The sequence below is a fragment of the Cottoperca gobio genome, chromosome 10 (genome assembly GCF_900634415.1).
Source record: "Cottoperca gobio chromosome 10, fCotGob3.1, whole genome shotgun sequence".
NCBI lineage: Eukaryota > Metazoa > Chordata > Actinopteri > Perciformes > Bovichtidae > Cottoperca > Cottoperca gobio.
Window position 1 is genome coordinate 12,305,569 of NC_041364.1, and position 12,952 is coordinate 12,318,520.

Below are 12,952 nucleotides of genomic sequence, written 5' to 3' on the forward strand. Positions count from 1 at the left end.
TGGTTGAAGGGGTTGTAAAACCCCCTCCATCACTTGTTTCCAGCTGGTACCTGACATGCAGATGGATATTATCTACACTTCTGTGTCACTCCTCAAAGGAAATAGCTTAAAGTATGGAGAAGGTTAAGTGTTAATGTGGTAATAGTTTGAGGCAATGTTTGCTGACAGCTGTGATGAATTGTTTGCAATGTTCTTGTATTACCACTCATATGGTGTTTTCTGCATCATCCCACATGATCCATACTTAACTACAGCCCATCTGTATTGCCTCCAAAAAGTATATATTATATTCTTTATTTAAGATGTCCTTTATTGGTACAGTATGGTTGTAATTTTGTATTTTGGTGGAGCAGAAGATGCCATTTTGTCAGTCCTTAGTTACTTTTACAGTATGATACAATACATACAACTGGCAGCTTTATGCCACTGAATAAGCAACACTAAAAACACGATATGCATTCTTCGAAATAGACACATAACATTGGTTTACATGCACCACATTCAAATGTTATATATTTCAACACATTCTACATTTAGTGGTACGTTTATTAATAGTCCATTTATCACGTTTTCTCTTCCGCTCTCTGATTTTGTGAAACATTTATTTCCATTTACTTTGCCCAGGTTCATGTTGTGATACTTTGTGTTTCCACTGGAGTGCACTCTTGAGTCAGCATAAATGATGTAGTTCATTAAATTGATGAACAATAAGTTAATGTGCTGATCTCATTCAGTCCTCCAGAGCTTCAGTATTATCCAGAGTTAGATCGGGACCGTATCAGGGCCCCGTGTTGCCCTGTGTGATGGTGGGATGCAGTGGAAGGATTTCGTTAGCTCCATCCACGTAGAAGCATCATCGTTTGTTTGGTCCTGCACGTGTCGAGGCCGGCTGTGCGCGTACAGTTTGTGCTTGCTGATGAGGTGTGGAGTTGCTAAGGTCCCATTTTCTCCCATTTTTGTTTGTTGAATGATGGATAAAGAAGTTGCTAACAGGCAGAAGACACACACAAATCAAGAGGATTCAATCACTTTGGCTGTACAATATATCACTCACTGCTGCAGTTTGCTGCATCAACAATCACATAAAAAACACGGCTGCACATTAATGTTTTTGGAAGTAGGATGGATGCTAGAGGTTAAAAGTTGTGTACAACTATAATAAAATTGTTACACACAAAAATTGCTGTAATAATAAGAAACTAATGTTTTTTAGCTGTTATAAAAAAATAAATAAAACTTTGAATTGTTTTGTTTTGTCAGTAAATGAAAGATTGAAACAAATAGTTCTGAACAAGTAGAGAAATTACCAATAGAACAGGATTTACAATGCAGTTACAATCAAGCCTCCTTGAACTTTTGTATTCTTTTTAGAAAAGATCATCCACTAACTTCTAACTATTAGCTGCAGAGAATTCAAGACAGTACTTGTAAGATTGTAAGACTGTGCTTATATTGGCTTTAGAAAGTGTTGTTTCTGTTCCACTTATATTATATATATTATAATATATTTATAGTGTCTTACTGATCTCAACATTAAATACAACATTTACCATGTCAAGGTAATTGTCAAGAAAATAATACTTTTGTTGTTTTTTGTGCTTAAATTAGTAAAGTTGAACTAATACACACTTTACAAAGCAGCACATACACAGAGCAAACCACTTACTCAAAACTGCTCACTAAGTGTGAACAAAGACAGAACAGGATGTGTAACTGGATAATGTAGCTCCTCTGTGCTCAAAGCACATTTCTAGGCCTAATAAGCATATTGCCATATGGCCTGATGCAGCGTAGACGACACCGCGAGGATCTGTGTGTCACAGTTCATTTGTTCTGGGTCTGACATGGTCTCTGGGGGTTATAGGGATGTCTGTGTGTTTAGCTACTTACGTGGTGTGTTATGGGTGCTTCTACTGTGGCACTGAAGGCTTCCAAATAGAACTGTAAATCTCTGTCCATCTTTTAGCCTATCTGTTGCTCTTTCTTCTTAGGCTGATGGATCCTGGCTCTTGGTTGCAACCGCAGTATAGTGAACACAGCACCCACCTCACCAGCACGGGCTCAGCACGACCTGCAGCTCACAGAGTAAAAGATTAAAGGAGTGTTTGTGTAGCCACCTTAATGTGCTTTTCTTTTCTGAAACAGGTTCGTTTTACATGGTATTGTATTTCACTCATTTACATTTTGAACTTGAAATTCTTAATTAAATTAGAAAATACTCTATACCTTTCATTTGTCAAGTATTACATTCACACAGGAGTATACAAAATAGACTATTTATTTTTTGCAGTACCAGAAAACATACTCAATTTACATCTATTTCTCTCTCTCTCTCTCTCTCTCTCTCTCTCTCTCTCTCTCTCTCTCTCTCTCTCTATATATATATATATATATATATATATATATATATATATATATATATATATATATACATTTACTTATATATATATTTGGCCCATATCGTTCAGCCCTATGCTAAATAATCATTTACCTTTCATTGCCATTGACATCTGTGGCAGCAGTGCCATTTGCAAATTGGATAGTTGCTGTGGCTGTCCCACTGTTCATTTCTTGAAGCATTAAGATTGGCTCTGTTAAACCGGCCCTGCAGGTGGCAGGGGTGTGTCCACACAGCAGTGTCACCTCTGTAAGATGGTCTCTGGCTGAGAGGGGGAGAAAGTAAGGAGGACTAAAAATTGGAGATCCTGGGTTAAGAACATATAATATATTCACAGTTGTTGCAACTATTTGTTGGTCAGAAATAAACATCCACTCTTAAATTAAACTGATTCTTAAACTGAAGAGCTTTAAAGAGCCTATTTCCCTGCACACTTTAAGTTCTTTCTACAGCTTTACCTGATGTCAAAGTGGGAGACGGCTGCCGGCTCCTCCACCCACTGTAGGTAGGGCAACGACATCTCAGTAGATGGTTGTAGGCTGACCTGAAGTCCCTGTTGAGGGCTCCATAGAGGATAGGGTTGAGAGCCGAGTTAGCATAACCCAGCCACAACACAATGGGAAATGCTGGTACTGTGCTTGGGTCTGGGTGCTCCTTCAGGCCCAACACCGTGAACAGGATGAAATACGGCAGCCAGCACACCACAAACGCCCCTATCACTGCTGCCAGTGTCACTGTGGCTTTGTGCTCCCGCAGAGCCACTGCTGTTACACTGGAAACCACAGTAGTAGTGGTGGAAGGATTGTTTCTGCAGTCGTAGCTGGTGATGCAAGTGGGCCGGGCACTGATGATACGTTTGGCCTGTGCTCGTGCAATGCGAAGTATTCGGAGGTAGGTCCAGCACATAGCCACTAGAGGCAGGTAAAAGGTGAGAAGAGAGTCTGTCAGTACATAGGGTCTGTTCAGCTCAAAACGACATTTTCTCTCTGGAGCCCAAGGCCCCTGGTTCTGCACTGTGCCATTAACAGTGTTCCACCCCATTTGGATGGGCAAGAACGACACGGCCACAGACACGGTCCAAACACCGGCCATGGCCACAGCAACTCTCCATGGCAACACCAGTGAGGCGTATCTCAGAGGCATGGTCACTGCCAGGTAGCGGTCCACACTGATGGCCAGGAGGGTGAGGATGGAGGCGGTGCACAGCATGACATCCATGGAGATGTAGAAGTTGCAGAAGATCGGGCCGAGCGGCCAGTCGTTGGTGAGCTGGTGGAGGGCGGAGAAAGGGAGTACCAAGAGGCCGAGCAGCAAGTCTGTCACAGCCAGCGACACGATGAAACAGTTGGTGAGGCAGCGGAGGCGTCGAGAGGCGCAGACAGCCAGGCACACCAGCACATTACCACCGACAGTCAGAAGTATGAGGAGGGACAGGATGACACCCAGCATCACATGTGACAACATTATCGCTGGTGCTTCACAGGAGACAATCTTATGACGTCATTGCTGGAGCTTTATGTGAACCATTGTCACGTGTTTTGTTCAGTTTTAACTTCGATGAGAGGTTTATTGCAAAGACGGCATTTATATTAGAAGCCTAAGGCTCACATATCATGTTATTACATATGTTCACTCAGACTGGGTGCTTTCATTTATGAAGGTGCATACCATCTAATCTCAATGTCTCCATGGTCAAGTATGACTTAAGATCTCGGCCACATGTCGTCCGTCTCCCAATATTTCCTCTGCTGCTAATTTACCTGATTTGACCTGTTTGCTGTTCTTTATGGGCCTGAACCATAGCTTTCAACTCTCCTGCGACTCAACCACACCAGTATCCCCATTCACAGCTGTGACAATATTCATCAAAAAGGGCCCGCAAGAAGTTGGATGCTGCTACTGAGAATTGCAAATCAGCAGAATGCCTGGCTGTTGAAATGTTTGTGAAGGATGTTAAACAGCTTTCTGTCTGTGTGGCTGATTCTTGGTGATCCATGGCATCACTTTGCCTTCAACACCATCTTCTATGGCTGTAGTGACACCTAGTGGACAGAGATGAGAAACACAGTGATCAGCACAGTATTTCTTGTAGTTTCAGATATTGCACAGCACAGAGTTACTTCTTTTTGGTTTGGTTATAACTGTAACCTGTTATAAATAACTTATTCATTTATTTTTATAATTGATTTATTACAATCCCTGTGATAGATTATACTTGCCTAATTTGCATGTACAACTACTTAAATTCATCCACCATGACTGGATGAACATTTTGAATCCACTTATGGAAACATTCTCATTACTCTTGTTTGACAAAATATTGCGACACAGTATTTTATCAGTGCATGTGTGTTTTTGTGTCGGCGCATGCATTAAGTCTATCTTCAGGAATACATGGCCTCTGAGCCGCTTTTTTTCATCAATGGATTAAAACATACTTAACGATGGAATGCACTAATGCAGAGTATTTAAAATATGTTTGGGATAAACAGAGTCAGAAAGTATCATGAGAATGGGGAATAAAGAGTAAAAGAAAAGACATTAAGTAGTGACTTGGCATCAGGTTTTGTACTAGCTGATAAAAATAATAAATTAGTAACCACTGACAGAATGAATCATAGTGTGTTGGAACAAAGTCAACTCGGAAGATTTATGTTTATACACTGTTTTTATTCTCTGATAAGTTTCCAATGAACTGTGACACCACAAGATTTAAAAGATTTATCTCAAAACTAAGCGAGACTATCTAAATCTGGCTAGTGTCGCTTCATTTGTAGCACCAGTAAAGGCGTAGCTCTTATACAGGTCTGAATGTCCCCTCACACAAACACACCTGAACCTTAACCATCAAAAATAAATGCCTAATTCAAACCATAACCTAAACTTAATTCTAACAACCAAGTCCTAAACCTCAAACAGGCCTTTGAAGTAGTGTCAACCAGCAACAATGTCTCCACAGTGCAGAAATGTCCTCAACTACGATGGTTTGAACATGAAATTGGTCCTCACAAGGACAGCAATACAAGCACACACACAAATTACATTTAGTTGCGGCTTGTGTGATTGCTAATATCTACATCGTTGATTACTTATTTGAAACGTAAAGCCTCAAGCCTTGGATGCATGATTTATGTTGGTGAATTCAGAATGGTATGTGCCATAGTAATAGTTAATCCATTCGCAATTATTATGATGTATCATTACAAGGACTATGTTGCTAAAAAAATACAAAAAAAGACAAATGTCAAATGCATAGATATTATGTTCAGTTGTTTCATTTCGGTCATTTTCTTGCAAGCAAAAGTAAAGCTGACATTTTATGGGAATTCCAATCCATCTATAATAAAACCCTGAAAAGTAGTTTGTTTAGCTAAGGCCAAGATGTGCAACTGTGTAAACAGCCAGCATGGCTAAGTATCTCTGAGCAATCTGCTGCAGCCAAAACCATGCAAAGTCTTGTTGTGGTTTCAATATTGTTAAAAATGATTGACATTTTGATGCAGCAATGATTAATAATAAAACAGCTTATTAATGAATTGCACATAAACCTAATGTCTGCCAGTTTGTAAAGTAAAAAGTGTTCATGTTTAAACATGTTTTAGACCTTGTCGAGAGAATTACAGAGTGTTATTTGTCCTCTGTGAACTCACTCATTAATGTAAGTGTGTGTGTGTGTGTGCGTGTGTGTGTGTGTGTGTGTGTGTGTGTGTGTGTGTGTGTGCGCGCGTGTGTGTGTCGTACATGTGTTTGCGTCAGTGGGTGGTGGGTAGTGTTTGCTCGTCTATTTTCTAACACTTTAATGGATATTGGGACATTTGCCAGACTTTGTCCATAGCCGCTCACTTATCACCTCAAAGAGAGAGAGCGGGAGCGATGTGGAGAGGTGGACTCGCTGGCTTCACATGAAGACGAGAAGAAAGGGCATTAGACTATGAAAAAAAGACAGAAAGAAAGGTTTTAATTAAATCTGGGACTACAGAAAACAAGAACATCATCTCTAATCTTTGAACTCTTCTAATCTTTGCTTCTTTGTTCAGTAGACACAATTCTGTCACCGACTCGTGCTTTGAACTTCATCCAGAGCAAACACTGATAACACGGCCATTAACGTATGAAGTGCAGCTCTCAAATGCACATGACATCTCAGCCTTTATATCTGACAGAGCCACAGACTGACTGACTGAGACGGAATATTTCAATTGTTTTCATCATCTGTCTCTCACACTGTCACTCACTTTCTTGCTTTGTCTTACAAACATGTGCACTTGCTCAGAGTTGGAATGTGTTTTGGCACGGATCCAACAAGGGCCTGTGAGGAATGTCCACATATGGACATGTATTACGGTCACTATTAAAAAACCTTGTCTTAACCCTGGGACAGGGTGTGCATGTGTGTGTGTGTGTGTGTGTGTGTGTGTGTGTGTGTGTGTGTGTGTGTGTGTGTGTGTGTGTGTGTGTGTGTGTGGAATACTTGATATCTGCTCTCAGACAAATGCATTAGTTTCTTGTTCCCATGTTACAGTGCATGTGTGTGAAAGCAACCATTTTCGTTTCCTGTTTATTTTTTTCATAAACATTTGTGTTTTAATAAAACCATATTAATATACAATCCTGCCAAATCACTAAGCAAGAATCACAAGTAATTACAAATAATGATTTAGCACATGTAAGATTCAAGTGTCTTACATGCATTTTTATTTTTATCAAATGGCTTGTTAGTCTGCGTAGACTACAGTTACAGTAACAAGCAACATTCAAAGTCATTCACCTTAATGTTTAACTATGGTATCATCCTATTGTAAATAAAGCATCATTCATTCAGACAGTGTGCTACTTCATTACTGACATCTGTTTTCTTTCACAAACTTCTAATGTTGTCCCAAATGGAAAGCGACAGTGACAGCTACATCATATCATCACAGACACACATGCACACACTCGCATGTAGGCGTAGATGCACACGCTAACACACGACCCAAAACACAAGTCTTAATAATGTGTTTGGAGAACTCTCATGGATTGTAATGACTGCTGAGTACTGTGTTTTCCACAGGATGTAAAGGCTGCTCTACTTTAAGAGGAATTCTGAAGGAGAATGTCGTTTCATGTTTTCAAGAGATGACAAAAGGTCGCAGGTTGCATGAGTTTGTAGTTTTGAGGACAGTGCTCGAAGGGATCATCCTGGGACAGGTCTATCTGTGTGTAACACCCAACAGTTGGTGGACATAGCAGAGATGAAATATTAAGTGATTAACTATAAGGAGCTCCTAGACCGCTTCCTCTCAGCTTCTCCTATCTTCCAGCATAAGAACGATGCAAATGAGCTGGATAGTATTCATCCTGCCCCATCTAGACCTTCCATTACTCAGTAAGTGGTTTGGTGAAAAGAGCCCAATTTCAGTATTGAGATGAAAGGCAGGCAGAAAAGAACTTGGAACAGTGGCTCTTTACCAGATACGGTCTAAGCTCGGAGATGAGTAATGAGGTTATTTACTTCTCAGCTGGGTCTCGCTTCATGATTTGTGAGATTCTCCAAATACCAAGTGTTCATTCTGTGACCTTTTTTTACCCGCCAGATGTGTCTCTTTTGGAAATAAACATAAGGAATATCTGCTCTTCTTCAGGCCAATCATTTACCAAATGAATCACGTGTATTGACAGGAATACGCAGTAATGCGCTTGAATATGTTTACACAGAGCCAGAACATTGATTAATTATGCACCTCTTAAATCCAATATTGTCCTAAGCTCTGAATCATCAGCGGGGTGTGAAATTAACTTTCTTTTTTTTTTTTTAAGATGCAGTTGCTACAGACTAATGGCAGATACAGGACATAACTCATTAATTAATTCAGCCCATTAAAACTCAAAATCACAGTCAGCGTATGTGCCACCTAACGGTTGGTGGGAGGTATGGCAGTGTCCTAAGATGACTCACTGAACCAAACCTCTTGCTTTGTCTCTGCAGTTCTGCTGAAATGTGTAGAGAGCTTTGTGTCAGCAGTACATGCAGTGACGTCGTGCACTTCTCATTCACATGGTTCTTTAGTAGTGGTTGGTCAACGGCAAAGTGGTCAAAAGATTAGACAAACGTGAGAGTGAAACCGGCAGTAGCTGGTGTTTGTTCTGCAATCTTCTGAACTTTTCAGCAGAGATGTAGATTGTTTATTCTAGATTTATTATACATAAAACAAAAGCAAGGCATTTGAACTGTTACTTGGTCAAAGAACATTTAATTGTTGAGGACTGTCATACAGAAAAGGCCTACAGATGTTGATCGCAACTTTTATCCCTGCCTGCAGAGTCCAACAGAGCGCCATAATGCAATCAGACATCTGAATGCTTCATTCATCCTAATATAATTCAATAGAGCAAAAATATTTGGCTCACTCACTTCCTGCGCTTTTTCAAAGAAATCTATAGCTGTCTTCATTTTTGTGAATGTGCCGACGCCTGTGTGTGCCGATGTGAGTGGGTCTGTCTTCCTGTTTGTTTTTGTGTTTGTCCTTGACAGAAAGACCCAGAGAGAGAGAGGGGGAAGTAATCTGGGATGGTGGGTTGCTTGGTAACAGTTGTGTGCCCTGACCAGCGGAGGGAAGCTGTGGAATCTCGACGAAGCGTGAAAACAAAACACACTGAGCGACAGACGTGAGGGCAGACAGGTACACAGACGGGGGGGCGCAGACAGGTACACAGGCGGGGGGCGCAGACACATAAAATATGCATATATACTAACAGCATGCATCGCTAACAAGTTCAGGTCACAAGGGATGACGGATTGCCCTTAAAGTCAGTCTTGTCCTTAACACAACTCTGTTATTTCAACCTTACCGCTTCCATATAAAGTACTTCAACATAATATATGAAAATAGACAAACATTTAGACATTTGTGTAGAAAAGCCCACACTTGAAAAGGTCTATAATTAACAAATTGCCTGTTGTATCGTTCAGTTGCACTTTTTAGTATCTATTTAATCAGACAACTTCTCAGAATCTCATATGGTTCCCTGACCGAGTCTTGACACTTAACCACATCCTCTCTTGTCGGCTGTTTCAACTGCCACAATAGAGATGTTGCTTTCTTCATGAAAGACTCTATCATCTTGTTTTACATATCTGATGTGAAATAGTACTTATACAGGTGAAAATGTGTTTACTGACTCCAGCAACAGAAGAAAAACAAGATGATTAGCATTAGTTCTGAACATATAAAATAAAGCACACCAGCTACAGAAATTCAGAATTGATCCACAGAAAAACCAGGGAGAAGGATGTCACAGTACTGGCCAGATTAGCTTTCAGGGAGCGTGTGAATTACGACTTTGCATAAAATATCATGGAGGTCTAAATGATATTTATCAGATGCTCCTATTACTCCAGTAGAATAAGGAATGTTATTATTACATTCATACTGTGAGCAAGTCTTATCATAGTGAACATTCATATCTGCTAAATTGCAACTCTGATCTGTCCATTGTGCAGAGGAAATTAACAAAAGTAAAGTTAGTACCAGCTCTTCTGCACTTTTTGGGGTTTGAGTATGTTCTTTCTTTCTCTCTATCTTTCTTTATGTCTATCTATGTATGTATCTGTAATGATCTATCAGTTTATGTGTCACACTGTGCTTGTCTTAGTATATGAAACTGTATAGCTGAAGATTAAATGTAGAACTTAAAAGTATGACTTGTATCAGTAACAAGTACACGCACACACACACGCACACACACACACACACACACACACACACACACACACACACATATATACACGCATACATATATACAGTATCTATATGTGTGTGTGTGTACGTATACATATATATGTATATACACACACGTACACATATACACACACACACACACACACACACACACACACACACACACACACACACACACACACATATACACGCGTACATTTTATACAGTATCTATATGTGTGTGTGTACGTATACATATATATGTATATACACACATGTACACATATACACACACGTACACATATACACACACACACACACACACACACGCACATACACACACACACACACACACACACACACACACACACACACACACACACACACACACACACGCACACACACGCAGACAGAATAATCTCACTTCCTCATTTTCAGTACTGATTAAATGACCCCTTTGTATATTTGTCATCCTGCAGAGTTCACATGTTCTCACCACGATCAGGATTAACTTTCCACAACCACATGTATTTGAATGTAGGCTATAACCCAATTACAAAACTAAAAAGAATTGATTTCCCTACGATTAAGCTGACAAACATTCAGAGCAGGAACTGAAGCAATGAGTCTGTTCAGGACAGAGTTTGTATGTTACTAACCACACACATACTCTCTGTCTTGCCTCTCTGTCTTATATATATATATATATATATATATATATATATATATATATATATATATATATATCTTTTACTTTCCTTTTTCCTGTCTTTGCATGAAAATGAACTCTGAAAAGCCGACATTGTCCAAGATGTAATGAAGACAAGTGATACAAAAAACAACATTTATTTTATTGTGCTGTTAATTCAATAAAGGTTTTTAATTAGATATTTAATAAAGAACCATTATTTCTTTCACCTTCTCACATTGTTGTTTGGCTGCTGAAATGCATATCAGCAAATCAATGCAGACTTGCACCACACTACAAACACAGCTGGATGAACTATGTTTTCACACACAACTCATTCACATTTGATGACATATTAAATATATCTTCAGCAAGTATAAAGTAGGAATTCATCAACTCACCTCAGTACTGATTTTCCGTTTCTGAGACGACTGCCCCCGCTACTCTGCTCTGCTCCCTGAGAGACGAGAGAAGCACAGTCTCGCTAGTAAAGTGTGTGCGTAATGAATGTGTAAGTGTGTGTGGGAAAGAGGGGAGAGAGAGAGAGAAAGTGAGGGAGCACCAAGGACTCGCACACAGCTCTCTCTCTCTTTCTCTTTCACTCTCTCTGCTTGTCCTATTATTATTCTCCATCTCTTCAGGGTCATTTTCTTTTGAAATTATTTGAATAGCTTTTACATTTTCTTATTATGCCTTCTAACTTGCATGTGCCAGCTGCTGCGATAAAACAGCAGCAAACTGTTGCCATTGTTGACTGGGCTGTATTACTTGAATAATCCATCCTGAATTCAGCCCGAATGGAATCGCTGGCAAATCCGTCCAGTGTGAAGTGAGGAGAGACACAGGAAGGCGTGGTATTCATGCATGTATCATTTCTTGTCTTTTAAGTTTGTTTTGTCTCATCATGACAGAAATACCACTGCTCTCTAAACTTTAAACAGTTTAATAATTTAGGGATGCTTTAAAGCTTCATGGATGGGTTGCTTAAGGGTACATCTATGAGAACTGGCACCAGTTGCACTGTCATGATGTCAATGACCCGATAGGTCACACAGATTTCTAAATCAATCTCTCTATTTCTGCTTTAGCCTTTTACTCCGCCTTTGTATCTATTTTTCATGTGTTTTGGCTCCTGGAATGGCTTATCTATCATTTCCAATGTCAATTCATCTTCTGGGCTTCAGGCTGACATTCATAATTCATTATTACATCTCTTTTCATAACTTTTGTCTGATTTTGCCTCCCTTTTCCTTATCTATCTCCTCTCCATCTGTCTTTGGAACGCTCTCAGTTCTTGTGGCCTCGTTCATAGCTGGTGCTAAATTTAATCTTTCTTTGTCCCTTTTTGTACCTTTTCTTTCTGTTTTAGACTGTCCCTCTGTCTACTGTTGCCATTTATTCCTGGACATCGCCTTGCCTCATCTCTAGTTATATCAGCTTATTACATTTGTCACTTTTTTTGCCACACACCTTTAAGCTCCACCCTTATTTATCCTTGTCTCAAAGCAACAAGGTTCCAGTTTTGTTCCACTACACAGAACTATGCGATAACATATCTTTCTTTATCATTTTTAATTTATTTCTTCTGTTCTTCTCTCCTTCTTTCTTCATCTACCTGCTTGTCTTTCTCTCACTCGCCCTTTCACACAAATTCTGTCACTTATTGTGTCACCTTAGAAAATCCATATGGTGTTGCTGTCTCTCCTCAGGTTTCCATAACAACATACCCTCTGATGTTTCTGAGCTGGTGGAGGATACCTGGCACTCCCACCTCTGGATCGATGGTGTCATTAGTCATTATTAGACTATGTAAGGCAGGGGTCGTCAACGGCTTTCAGGCCAAGGACCCCCAAACTGGTGTAGCGTGGAGCAGGGACCCCCTATTTATTGTATAGAAGATGCTTGAAGAGGTCCGTGCGACGGAGGGGTGTGGGGGTGCTGTTTGGTGTGGATGAGGTACATGCGACGGGGGGTGCGTGGCGCAAATTTCTTTTAGTTCACCCCTCTCCTTTCCTCTGCTCTGTCTCTGACTGTAGGTGTGTGTCGGGAGTGAAGTCCCGCCCCTCGCGAAACACAGCGGAGGAGGGAATGTGCAAAAGCAAAAAAATATAAATAAAATACATAATAATAAAAATACAATTTTGCGACCCCCCTGCAGTACCTCCG

The 12,952-nt window shown here is 40.1% G+C and overlaps 1 protein-coding gene across 1 annotated transcript; it reads right to left on the reverse strand.

The window, feature by feature from the left end:
• Positions 1–310: 310 nt before the first annotated feature.
• hrh2a (histamine receptor H2a) lies at positions 311–11,296 on the reverse strand. The gene is made up of 6 exons (XM_029441788.1): positions 11,188–11,296; positions 6,249–6,327; positions 2,857–4,440; positions 2,492–2,663; positions 1,891–2,071; positions 311–986 (listed from the first exon to the last, which is right to left on the reverse strand). Exons 3-5 carry the CDS (start codon positions 3,860–3,862, stop codon positions 2,062–2,064), a joined length of 1,188 nt encoding a protein of 395 aa, XP_029297648.1. The 5' UTR covers positions 3,863–4,440; positions 6,249–6,327; positions 11,188–11,296; the 3' UTR covers positions 311–986; positions 1,891–2,061.
• Positions 11,297–12,952: the final 1,656 nt, after the last annotated feature.

Coding starts and splice junctions, on each gene's coding strand:
- hrh2a (XM_029441788.1), bottom strand. CDS start 3,862: ATGTTGTCACATGTGATGCTGGGTGTCATCCTGTCCCTCCTCATACTT. Junction 2,664..2,856: donor GTCTCCCACTTTGACATCAG/GTAAAGCTGTAG, acceptor TCCCCCTCTCAG/CCAGAGACCATCTTACAGAG.